The following is a 12,781-nucleotide window of genomic DNA, read 5'->3' on the forward strand; positions in this document are numbered from 1 at the left end:
AGAAATGTAGAACAATACATTATGTGCTATATTTTGCTTCTTGGTAATGTAAAAGAATTAGCCTGAGCGAATTGTCCCTTTAATTTTCTAAATGTAAGTGCCCTGACATGATAGCCTTATAAAGATACACCATAGGCAGAGCCACATAATTGTTTTATATTGAGTAGAAACAAATGTCCAGGGATTGATTAAATTCAATGTATATACACATATTGCAATTACTTTGTCCAAAGTTTCCCACTTTGCTGCTTTTATTGTAAAAATACTATTGAGAAATCTATTTTAGATCTTCAAAAATAGATCTAGACATTAAATTGACATTTACCTGTGATCTCTACCTGTGATTGGCTAGCTACAATTTGTCTTAGTAATTGTTACTGGTGTTTTGAACACTCAGCTGTACATGGATTGATCTCAGTTTAAAAAACTCAACGTTTCCCAACTGTCACGAAGGATCAGATTTAACCATTTGTAGGTAATTTGTAAATTTGTCCACCTTTGAAAATAATCTTTTAGTAGACATTCTCTGGCAATACGTTTTAAAATACATTTCATGGCAGTTATTTATTAAAGTATGTTCACATTTGCATTGGAGCAAGTGACTGAACTTATTAGATTTGTGTATAAGGTGAGCGAGGGCGTTTCAGTATAGAGTGAAAACTGCTACACAACATATTGATGTCTCAATTGATGGGATACCCTGATGAACAAGTTTTCTCACTTTTGTAGCTGAATGTCTGTGTAACTACAGTTTGTGACAGAGAGGGCAGAGACTGGGGTATAATCTCCAGTACAAGTAAAACGCCGTCCATATTAAAGAAGGTCAATGTCTACACTTAGGGACAGAAAACTTTCTGGACATCCATCATGGAAAACAGTGGTCAAGAAATTGTTACCAGCCATAGCCACCTCTCATAGGGTAAGTTTTTTAGAGTGGCAAGACTCTTCAAATGTTTATATGTTCATGTAATGTATCTCAATGCAATATTTCAAAAGGAAGATGAGACAGTGGCAAGGAATATACAATAGTCTGGTGTTTCCATGTAATACAGGCAAACATACATACAAAGGACACCAATGAAGGGGTGAACCAGAAATGTCCTTTATAGACAGGTTTCCTTTAAATCAAGGTCATTTATGTGGTAAATAACAACAAATGAGTTTGATGAACCTGTCCTTTATAGACAGATGTCCTTTAAACAGAGGTCATTTATGTTGTGTCCTTTATAGGCAAATGTCCTTTATAGACAATTGTCCTTTATAGGCAGAGTGTCCTTTATAGACAAGTGTCCTTTATGGTCAGATGTCCTTTATAGACAAGTGTCCTTTATGGTCAGGTGACCTTTAAATAGAGGTCATTTATGTGGTAAATAGCAACAAATGAGTTTGATGAACCTGTCCTTTATAGACAGATGTCCTTTAAACAGAGGTCATTTATGTGGTGTCCTTTAGAGACAAGTGTCCTTTATAGGCAAATGTCCATTATCGACAAATGTCCTTTATAGGCAAATGTCCTTTATAGACAAGTGTACTTTATAGACAAGTGTCCTTTATAGACAAGTGTCCTTTATAGACAAGTGTCCTTTATAGACAAGTTGTCCTTTATAGACAAGTGACCTTTATAGGCAAATGTCCTTTATAGACAAGTGTCCTTTATAGACAAGTGTCCTTTATAGACAAGTGTCCTTTATAGGCAAATGTCCTTTATAGACAAGTGTCCTTTATAGGCAGATGTCCTTTATAGGCAAATGTCCTTTATAGACAAGTGTCCTTTATAGGCAGATGTCATTTATAGACAAATGTCCTTTATAGGCATGTCCTTTATAGACAAGTGTCCTTTATAGGCAGATGTCATTTATAGACAAATGTCCCTTGTAGACAAGTGTCCTTTATAGGCAAATGTCTTCGATAGACAAGTGTCCTTAATAGGCAATTGTCCTTAATAGGCAATTGTCCTTAATAGGCAAATGTCCTTTATAGACAAATATCCTTTATATGCAAATACCCTTTATATACAAGAGTCCCTGATAGACAAGTGTCCTTGATATTGAGGTGTCATTTATAGCAAGTTTGGCTGTACATGCATGTTCTTCAAAGCCTAAGGTGATGACAACTGTGTGTAGTAACATGTGGCCAAATGATTGGCAAAATGATGTGATTAGAATGAGATAACAGACAGGTTAATACGTTGAAGCAGTACTAAAAGGAATTAAATATCCCTGATATGAGAAATTGAGTACGGTATATATATAGTTGTACATGGCAAATTATCCAAGTTGGATTGTAGAAAATAGTAGTTGTTATTGTAAAGAGAGTTGATGGATGTTTTGAACATATGGAATATAATATTGCTCTTGGGAAAGGAGGTCACTGTTGCTATGGTAAAGGGAGTTGATGTTTGTTAGGAGTGCTTTATGATAATATAAGGCAAATAAATGTATAAGTCTAAGGTGTGAAAGAGTCAAGGTAATCTATGGTTGTGATGGTCCGGGTATATTTGGTGCTGAATGATTAAAACAAACTTGCTTTGTGATATTCAGTGAAATGACTGGTAGTTATAGTTGATGATATTGTGTCAAGTAAATTGTTGAAAACAATGATGTGATGAAAGGTTTAGTTTTATTTGTCCAATTAACAGCTGTATGATTTAAGGATGTACCAGATTTAGATGGTGGAGGAAAGCCAGAGTACCCAGAGTTAAACCACCTACCAACGGTCAGTACCTAGCAACTGCCCCACATGGGATTCAAACTTGTGACCCGCTAGAGGTGTAGAGTTTGATGTTATATGTCTAGACATCTTAACGTAGCTACACTGTATATTGTTTGTGGCATTGGTGAACGTTGCTATGATGAAGGGACTTGTAGCTATATTGTTTGTTGCAATGTCGATGCTTGGAGCTAAGGAGGATTCGAAATTAAATTGATTGATAATGGTCTAGGTCATACTGGGGTTATATATACCAATTTATTATTTAAGGAACACATTTGAAACAAAAAGTAATCCGTGTACTTCATTGTCAAACACAGCAATAATACATTATACATTTACAATTCTATTTTAATGGCAGAAGTTGGCTGAATATTGACATATCAATGGGTCAATTGTTATGCTAAAAGGTCTGTAGATTGATATTAATTAGTTATTTGTTCATGGCGAACATCACTTTGTTGACATTTGGTTATATATGTCACACTTTTTAATGTTCACATTCAAATTGATTCAATATTGACCAACACACTCTGTATGATAATGGGCCATCCAAGAACTTACTCATGATCAGTTCGTTATATTTAATGCAATCAATTACAAACTTGTATTTAATTGGTTGTGAAACTTTGTAATAGTGTAAGTGAATCTGGATTCGACTGGGTTGATCATTGGTGACTTGGAAGCTCAGTCGGTAGAACATTGACGGCTAGTGTTCGGAGGTCGCGAGTACAAATCCCAGTATGACTGCTACATTTTCTCCTCTCCTGTTACATTTGCATAGTTTGGTTAATAGTGTCAGTAGTTTCCATTGTTCATGGGAGAATTGTATCTTGTAACTTTCTACAGGGAATTTCCTATACTATATGTAGTCGTGATCAGTATCCTTGGGAATATATAGTGAATTTCCCTTTATATACAGCTCAATCGGTAGAGTGGTGGACCAGTAAGTCTGGGGTTCTGGGTTCGATTCCATTTGGTGGCACACTTATCTTGCCCTGTTTCATGTTTTAAGAAAGAAAATATATAATATTTTTCTGTTTCAAAAGGTTCAGTGACCTCTGAATTTATCAAATATGAAAATCACTGATTGATTCAGCTGACATAACTGTAAGTAAAGAGATACAAGTACCGGTACATTAAATAATGTTTAATTCCTCTAAAAGGAAGTGAATGTCTGTATCATGAACAGACCGGTTTGTTTATCACAGTTTCTTATTTCTGGAATTATTTATTTTGATACAACAAATAGCATGTCAGTACACAGATATATTACATGTATATATCGTGTTTACAGACAGTGGAAGACATCTGTTGATTTGTCTGATAATACTGCCTCAGATTGTATCAGTTTATTGAGTTCAGGTTTAAATGTTGAGTTGTGAATCCATGTGAGATGATTAGATATTGGATAGCGAGATAATTACCAAATATTTACCTGTCATGTATCATAATTAGTTCAGGTAAACTGTCAACAGATTGATAATCTGTCTTGTACCCCTTAATGGTGTGACCGGATTTAACAACACGGTACTAAACAGAATAAGTTAAAAGACTTCTGATATGACTAATGTAAAAAGAGATGGTAACAAGGTACAGATCTGATGTTATCAGGACAACTTGTGTTTAGTTCTGTTGCTCATAACAACATGTATCCATCAGATGCCTATAATGCAGAACCACAAACATTGTTCAAATGAATGACCTTGACTTACTCACAAGGTCATGGGAATCCTATTGTTACAGGTTTAAACCAGATTCACAATTACAGTAAAAGAAGATGCTGATTGTTAGGGTGATGTTGCGGTAATTGGTTAAATCATATGCTCAAATATGGGATAGTGCAATTTTTTCTCAAGGTCACGTGGGGTCAAACATTGTTTCTCAGCAATCAAAAGGTTATGGGTTGAGGTGTTGGATTTTAGTAACATGCTGAGAAAAACAAAACAGTATCGAAGGCAAGTCTGAAGACTTACTAGAGGTACCTAAAATCAGGTCACTGTAACCTATTTACATTTTGACCTTTATATTATTGAAAAAAAATTGTCTGACCCTGTCTCATAAGATACTTGGTTCTAGGTCCATCTAACCTAGGTATGCAAATTAATTGAACGTCTTTCAATTGGCATTCATAGCCAATATGATTGCCAATTGGATCGAGGAAAATTGCACGAAGCGCGTTATGCTTATATATTTACACTTGAAAACAATTTTATGATGAAATCCCAAGAGGTTTTGCATCTATAATGAAGAAATATTTCATTATCATCTTAGACAGAACAGCCATTTGAACGGTGATCGCTGGCGTCGACAATTGTGACATCACAATGATAATGATGTCATAATAAGGGAATGACAGCTCATGGACTAATGAATGCTAACTGCCTGCTGCCCAATCCCTATTAAATCGAATGATTTAATAAACTATTTTGAAATGAAATGCTAACTGCACTCGGTAAGGTTACATGGTGGAACTGTAATGAAAATGTAACAAACCAGGTCACGGTGTCCTTGTTTTTGACCCTTTCCATTCAGGAAAAACCTTGTGCTGGCTCTGTATATATGGCTATACTAATTAGGAACTTGTATTTCTTTCCATCTAGGCTGAAGGAGGAAATTCAACTGCTTGGCACATATTATGGCCAAGGGACTTAATTTGTTGACTTGTCATGTTGGTTATTTTTGTCAAAAGGATCAAGGTTCAATTTCTTTGGAAAAGGCCTCATTACAAGACAGATCTTTTAAAGCTATCACCTGTTACTTAGCACTGTTATAGATCTAAGGACAGCTCAGGTTTTAATTGAACTTAAGTAAATGTACCAGTCCAATATTTGAAGTGAACCCATGTGGATCTAATTTCCCGGTAAATGATTTTAAGTATTTAAATTGGACCAAAATGAGGTGCAGGTCATATTACTTCCTATATAAAAAGGATGACTCGATGAGCGATAAGCAGAATTAAGTATTTATAAATATTGTAAATGTGAGATAGAAGACCATGTCCCTTTCATCGTGTTTACAAGGTGCCTGGTATTTAAACAATGTTTATGTAGTCAGATATTTTTATGACCATTGAAGAACAAGGTGGCCTCAAAACCAATACCAGCTAGGACACTGTCTTTTGTAAGTGTAAAAAGGGCAGCAGAGAGGGGAATTTCCTGATTTATATTTCACAAAAAGAATGGCTGATAAGTCAAACCCTATGCTGTTCCCTGTTGGCTGTAACCTTATCTTAGCCATCAATAGCTAGCTGACTACAGCTAAATGAAGCACATCTTCTTTTTTGTAACTGTGACAAAAATTTTTAGGGTACCATTTGACGGTGGATATTTAGGCAACTTTGAAAGTATTAAGTGGGGGCTTCAACTACAAAATTAGGTAGTGAGATATACTTCTAATATCCATTATTTGTACATGCAGTCTATAAATTTTGGAATGCTACAAGATGTTGTATTTTCGTGAATAAAGCCATTGTATAAGATACATTTTAATGAATTGTGCGTGTGCTATTTCTGATGTAACTTTCTAGTAAAATCCTCTAGCTGATTGGCCAGTTTTAAGGGAATTTTTACATTGAACTAGACCTCTTCCCCCTTTTATACATAAATGGAAGTCATGGTATATTGGAGTAGTTTGGTTTGGTTTTCTTGATAAAACATCCTATTAACAGCCAGGGTCATTTAAGATGGAGGAAAGCCAAAGTACCTGGAGAAAAACAATGGACCAGCAGTCAGACTCTGGCATTTGCCCTACATGGGATTCAAACTCTCAAACCAGAGGTGGAGGGCTTGTGTAATATTTCAAAACATCTTATCCACTTGATCACCAAGTTGATAAGGTGTCTTTCACCATCAATCAATTTCTTTCCTCCTTTTTACATTGTGAAGATGCCATCTACTGGGTCTAGGTTGGTGGTTTGTCTCTGAATACTCCACCTTTTCTTCAACATCAAAACTATACATATACTCAAATGCCCAAGACAAGATCAAAAGCTGCATTTTGAATAATTTAGATCAAAATCAGGTATATATCAGGTCAGTGAGTGTGAGACTGTTTATAAGTTTAATAAAGTTTCATAAATTATAGTCTGCTAACCTGGTATCTAACTGCACACTTCTACCTGCTAAAGGTGTTCATTTTAAGGCTTCTGATCAACCTAGATATCATCACAATAGTTTACCTGTAATATGTACTGGTGTTCACCTTAAGCTTCTGAAAAACCAACCATCACAAAACTCATCTTAGAAACTCTGAACAACCAATGGTTCTTAAATATATGAACATGTTGACTTGCTTTGTCCTCTGTGGGACTCCCACCGAATTCATATTCCCATCCGCTTATAAATAAAAGTACTGTAACAGGTACTACTAATATGTCATCCTTATCTGGTCGTGGACATTTAAACATCTGAGCAACATACCTGCTCACAGGAGTACAATACTTAATATATAACCAACAAACATGTAGAGGATATTAAATAAATCGTCAACTGTATTTACAGGTGAGAGAGCTTAAAACTCTAACAATTCATCTGATCATAGGAATGTTTAATAACTATAACACAGTAGGTAGGTCTTACGGAGGTAGATGATCAGTGATTGGTGAGAGACTATAGCATGTGATTATTAATGTTGTAATTTTGGATCTTGGCAACAGAGCAGAATATTATAAAATATTAATTATGGTTATTACTGCAGCAGCAGAAGCGGAGGCAGTTTAAAAAACCGATAAAGACGTGATAGGTGGATCTATGTAAAGGTTGAATGCTTGATTTGATTAGGATCATTACCGATGTGATGACAATGTTTTCTGTCAACTCATCATCAGGGATTATCGCGGCAGATAACGGACTAATCTGTGTGTTAATTAAGGACGTCTTGGCCTAAGGTGTTATAACGACACGGCCAAGAGTCTGTTGAGACGACCCCCCAGTGTTTGTGACCTGTTGAGATGAGGTATATATAAGTAAGTACACACCTGTACCACTGGACAGAGACAAGTGTTATAAACCTTGGTGTATCATGTCTGGGATAGGGCGTCCCCACACCGTCGGGACAGATCTCCCCGGGAGTGAGGAGGGACGTATCCTCGTAGGATGGAGGGCCAAGAAAGCTCATACACACCTGGGTATAGCTCGGGCACACGACAGGGTAGGTCACATACAACCTGGACATTCATATACCCTGTAATACACTTAGCAAACTTATTGAGATAGACTTGTAAAAATTTTGGTGAAAGACCTTTTTTGTGTTGTTTTAAATTCTGATTTCCAATCCACTATCAGAACATGATTGTCAGGTTGAAATATTAGAAAATTGAACGATTCATATTCAATACTTTATTTGAAGATTACTATATGATTTGCTATCAGATTGTTTTGACATTTTCCAGTAAGCACAAAAAATGTGATAAAGACAGATGCCTAGAGAGTTAAGATTTTAATGTGCAATGTTCTTAAACAAGCAATTTTTTATGTGGAATACATTTCAGGATTATTATAAATATATATATATATATATATATGTGTTGCTTAATAAGACATGTACATCATTATCTGGTGGTTACCTATTTTCATGTTCTAAAAATGGTTCAGCATAGAACTTGCTGTGAATCCTGGGTATATTTACTCTGAAGATGGTCCAATATTCTTTTCATATCCTGCTGGAGAGTTGAGCCTTTAGTAGCAGTCTTTATAAAGACCACCCAACCACTTAAATTAATGTCGGTGACTTAACAGCTAGCTGTGAAACATCACTGACAAATGAACTAAAACTGCTATCTTGAAAACATAAAAACCATCAACTGGTCATGACATTTCATCACCTATATGGTTTAGGCATTGATCATGATGAAGATATAAGAGCATGGCAATAGACTTGAGATATTTTTTCAACTTGAATAATGGATGAAGTGCTTTTCATATTTCCTCATAAAAATGACCTTGACCTTTATGTAAGCTTTTTAGATCCAGGATGAAAGATTGAAGATTTCAGTCCTGCATTGAAATGTTTTATAATTATATTTTTTTTCAGTATTTCCCATTTGTACCATACAAAAATAGTTTACAGATTTGTAAAGAGGAATGGATGTTTTAAGATATTTTTAATTTTCCTCTGGTTAGACTTAAGTTGATAAAACATAACAGCCAATGTGGCATGGTTACATAGAGTTAAAGTTTTGCCCTTTGTGATACGGCTGCTGCATTATTACATAGAACAGTTAAGGTTTTGCCCTTTGTGATACGGCTGCTGCATTATTACATAGAAGAATTAAGGTTTTGCCCTCTGTGATACGGATGCTGCATTATTACATAGAAGAGTTAAGGTTTTGCCCTCTGTGATACGGCTGCTGCATTATTACATAGAACAGTTAAGGTTTTGCCCTCTGTGATACGGCTGCTGCATTATTACATAGAAGAGTTAAGGTTTTGCCCTCTGTGATACGGATGCTGCATTATTACATAGAAGAGTTAAGGTTTTGCCCTCTGTGATACGGCTGCTGCATTATTACATAGAACAGTTAAGATTTTGCACTCTGTGATTTGGCTGCTGCATTATTACATAGAACAGTTAAAGTTTTGCCCTCTGTGATACGGATGCTGCATTATTACATAGAAGAGTTAAGGTTTTGCCCTCTGTGATACGGATGCTGCATTATTACATAGAAGAGTTAAGATTTTGCCCTCTGTGATACGGATGCTGCGGATCAATAATTGTAACTGGTGGTACCACTTCACCACCCGGATACTTACTGATCTGTAACTAATGTTAAATGTTCCTGCTGACAGCTTACAAGCTGTCGTAATAGTTAATGTCTTACTGTTAACGTAATTAACCTATCATGTTCCTTGTTACTGACAACTTACCAATTATTCATACTAAATGTCTTGGGACCTGTTTTTATCAATATCCTACAGTATACATCACTGAGTGAAGGTTCAGTAACAAGTACTTGCTTGCATAATTGCCCGCTATCTTTAATATAGTCTTTCAGGTGATTAGTATCCTGGAGAAGATTGAGAGGGGGGAGGGCGTAATTGAGGTAGGGGTGAGGACTACATTATGTTTGTATTTATCAATCTTTTATCTCCTTAACAGGACATTTTTAGGTCATCTGGCCACCAAAGCCGCCATTTTGAAAACACATTTTGAACTTCTTAAGTTCTACCCATGCAGTTTGACTGAAACTTGCATTAAATGATCCTTACATGGTCATGACCAAGTGTTTTTATTTATTAACCATCACACCATATCTAATTAATTTTTTATACAGCTATTGCCAAGGTAGTCAGATGACCGTTAAGGCCCTTGGGCCTCTTGTTGTACTATCTGGTACATTATGGAAATGAATATATGGGTATTATGGTTCCCTAGGCAAGACTGTTTTTTTAGCTCACCTGGCCCGAAGGGCCGGTGAGCTTATGTCATGGCGCGGCGTCCGTCGTCCGTCGTCCGTCCGTCGTCCGTCCGTCCGTCTGTCCGTCAACATTTCCTTTAAATCGCTACTAGTCATAGAGTTCTACATGGATTGTAACCAAATTTGGCCACAAACATCCTTGGGGGAGGGGGAACAGAACTTGTATAAATTTTGGCTCTGACACCCCGGGGGCAGGAGGGGCGGGGCCCAATAGGGGAATTATAGGTAAATCCTTTAAATCGCTACTTGTCATAGAGTTCTACATGGATTGTAACCAAATTTGGCCACAAACATCCTTGGGGGAAGGGGAACAGAACTTGTATAAATTTTGGCTCTGACACCCCGGGGGCAGGAGGGGCGGGGCCCAATAGGGGAAATATAGGTAAATCCTTTAAATCGCTACTTGTCATAGAGTTCTGAATGGAATGCAACAAAATTTGGCCACAAACATCCTTGGGGGAAGGGGAACAGAACTTGTATAAATTTTGGCTCTGACCCCCTGGGGGCAGGAGGGGCGGGGCCCAATAGGGGAAATAGAGGTAAATCCTTTAAATCGCTACTTGTCATAGAGTTCTACATGGATTGTAACCAAATTTGGCCACAAACATCCTTGGGGGAAGGGGAACAGAACTTGTATAAATTTTGGCTCTGACCCCCCGGGGGCAGGAGGGGCGGGGCCCAATAGGGGAAATAGAGGTAAATCCTTTAAATCGCTACTTGTCATAGAGTTCTACATGGATTGTAACCAATTTGGCCACAAACATCCTTGGGGGAAGGGGAACAGAACTTGTATAAATATTTGCTCTGACCCCCCCGGGGGCAGGAGGGGCGGGGCCCAATAGGGGAAATATAGGTAAATCCTTTAAATCGCTACTTGTCATAGAGTTCTGAATGGAATGTAACAAAATTTGGCCACAAACATCCTTGGGGGAAGAGGAACAGAACTTGTATAAATTTTGGCTCTGACCCCCCGGGGGCAGGAGGGGCGGGGCCCAATAGGGGAAATAGAGGTAAATCCTTTAAATCGCTACTTGTCATAGAGTTCTACATGGATTGTAACCAAATTTGGCCAGAAACATCCTTTGGGGAAGGGGAACAGAACTTGTAATAAATTTTGGCTCTGACCCCCCCGGGGGCAGGAGGGGCGGGGCCCAATAGGGGAAATAGAGGAAAATCCTATAAATTGCTACTAGTCGTAGAGTTCTGCATGGATTGTAACCAAATTTGGCCAGAAACATCCTGTGGGGAAGGGGAACAGAACTTGTATAAATTTTGGCTCTGGCCCCCCGGGGGCTGGAGGGGTGGGGCCCAATAGGGGAAATAGAGGTAAATCCTTTAATTCGCTACTAGTCATAGAGTTCTGCATGGAATGTAACCAAATTTGGCCAGAAATATCCTTGGGAGAATAAGAACTGAGTTTGTATAAATTTTGGCTCTGGTCTCCAGGGCAGGAGGGGCGAGGCCCAATAGGGGAATTATAGGTTAATTCTATAAATTGCTACTTAATTGTCCTAGAGTTTTGTATGGATTGTAACTAAATTTGGCCACAAACATCCTTGGGGGTAGGAGAACAGAACTTGTATAAATTTTGGCTCTGACACTCAGGGGGCAGGAGGGGCGGGGCCCAATAGGGGAAATAGAGGTAAATTCTATCAATCGCTACTTGTCCTAGAGTTCTGCATGGATTGTAACCAAATTTGGCCACAAACATCCTTGGGGAAAGAGGAACAGAACTTGTATAATTTTGGCTCTGATCCCCTGGGGGTAGGAGAGGTGGGGCCCAATAGGGGAAATAGAGGTAAATCCTTTAAATCGCTACTTCTCATAGAGTTCTGCATGGATTGTAACCAAATTTGGCCACAAACATCCTTTGTGGAAGGGGAACAGAACTTGTATAAATTTTGGCTCTGACCCCCAGGGGGCAGGAGGGGTGGGGCCCAATAGGGGATTTAGAGGTTAATATTAAAATTCCTTTAGAAAAGAAACAATGAACCTGTATTCAGAAAATTATTTGGCATTACAAACCAGGTGAGCGATACAGGCCCTCTGGGCCTCTTGTGGATTAATTAACGTCCTATTGGTCATGTAAGGACGGCCTCCCATGTATGCTGTGGTATGCATGTATGTTGTACGAGGTGCTTGTTTAGGGAGACTGCAGTATATTCATGTTGTGTCTTCTTGTATAGTGGAATTGTTGCCCTTTTTATAGTGCTATATCACTGAAGCATGCCGCTGAAGACACCAAGCAACACACCCAATCCGGTCACATTATACTGACAACGGGCGAACCAGTCGTCCCACTCCTTGTATTCTGAGGGCTAAGCAGGAGCAGAAACTACCACTTTTACAGACTTTGGTGTGTCTCGCCCAGGGGACAGTACCCAAAACCTTTCTCACAGGGGCGAATGCTCAACTCAATGCCAAAAGTGAGGCGGTGCCAAGGGAGGCATTAGGAATGATAAAGTCAGTTAGGAAGAAGAGAATAGAAAAGATCCTAAATTTAGTCGCCTTTTACGATCATGCAATAGGGGCAGCAGGTACAATTCTAACGCCCTACCTGCAGGACCACCCTAGGCAAGACAGTGTGTCATATAACAAAAGTAGTAAGTAGTGACCTACATTTTGATCTTCGGCCAACATATTGACCTTTGACTT

At 38.1% G+C, this 12,781-nt stretch overlaps 1 protein-coding gene across 3 annotated transcripts in view; it reads left to right on the forward strand.

Annotated features, from left to right (window-relative positions):
* Nucleotides 1-378: 378 nt before the first annotated feature.
* The window catches only part of LOC138323759 (cilia- and flagella-associated protein 337-like), a 70,174-nt gene continuing 57,771 nt past the window's right edge, over nt 379-12,781 (forward strand). Inside the window, exons 1-2 of one of the 3 annotated variants that reach the window (XM_069268585.1) lie at nt 379-471; nt 730-919. In XM_069268585.1, the coding sequence (XP_069124686.1) occupies nt 827-919 (93 nt within the window). In that variant the 5' untranslated portion in view covers nt 379-471; nt 730-826. Of the gene's footprint in view, nt 472-575; nt 920-7,204; nt 7,861-12,781 lie in introns of those variants that run through there. The other 2 variants (XM_069268584.1, XM_069268583.1) reach the window with 2 other exon arrangements.

This window comes from Argopecten irradians, chromosome 5 (genome assembly GCF_041381155.1).
Source record: "Argopecten irradians isolate NY chromosome 5, Ai_NY, whole genome shotgun sequence".
Taxonomy (NCBI): domain Eukaryota; kingdom Metazoa; phylum Mollusca; class Bivalvia; order Pectinida; family Pectinidae; genus Argopecten; species Argopecten irradians.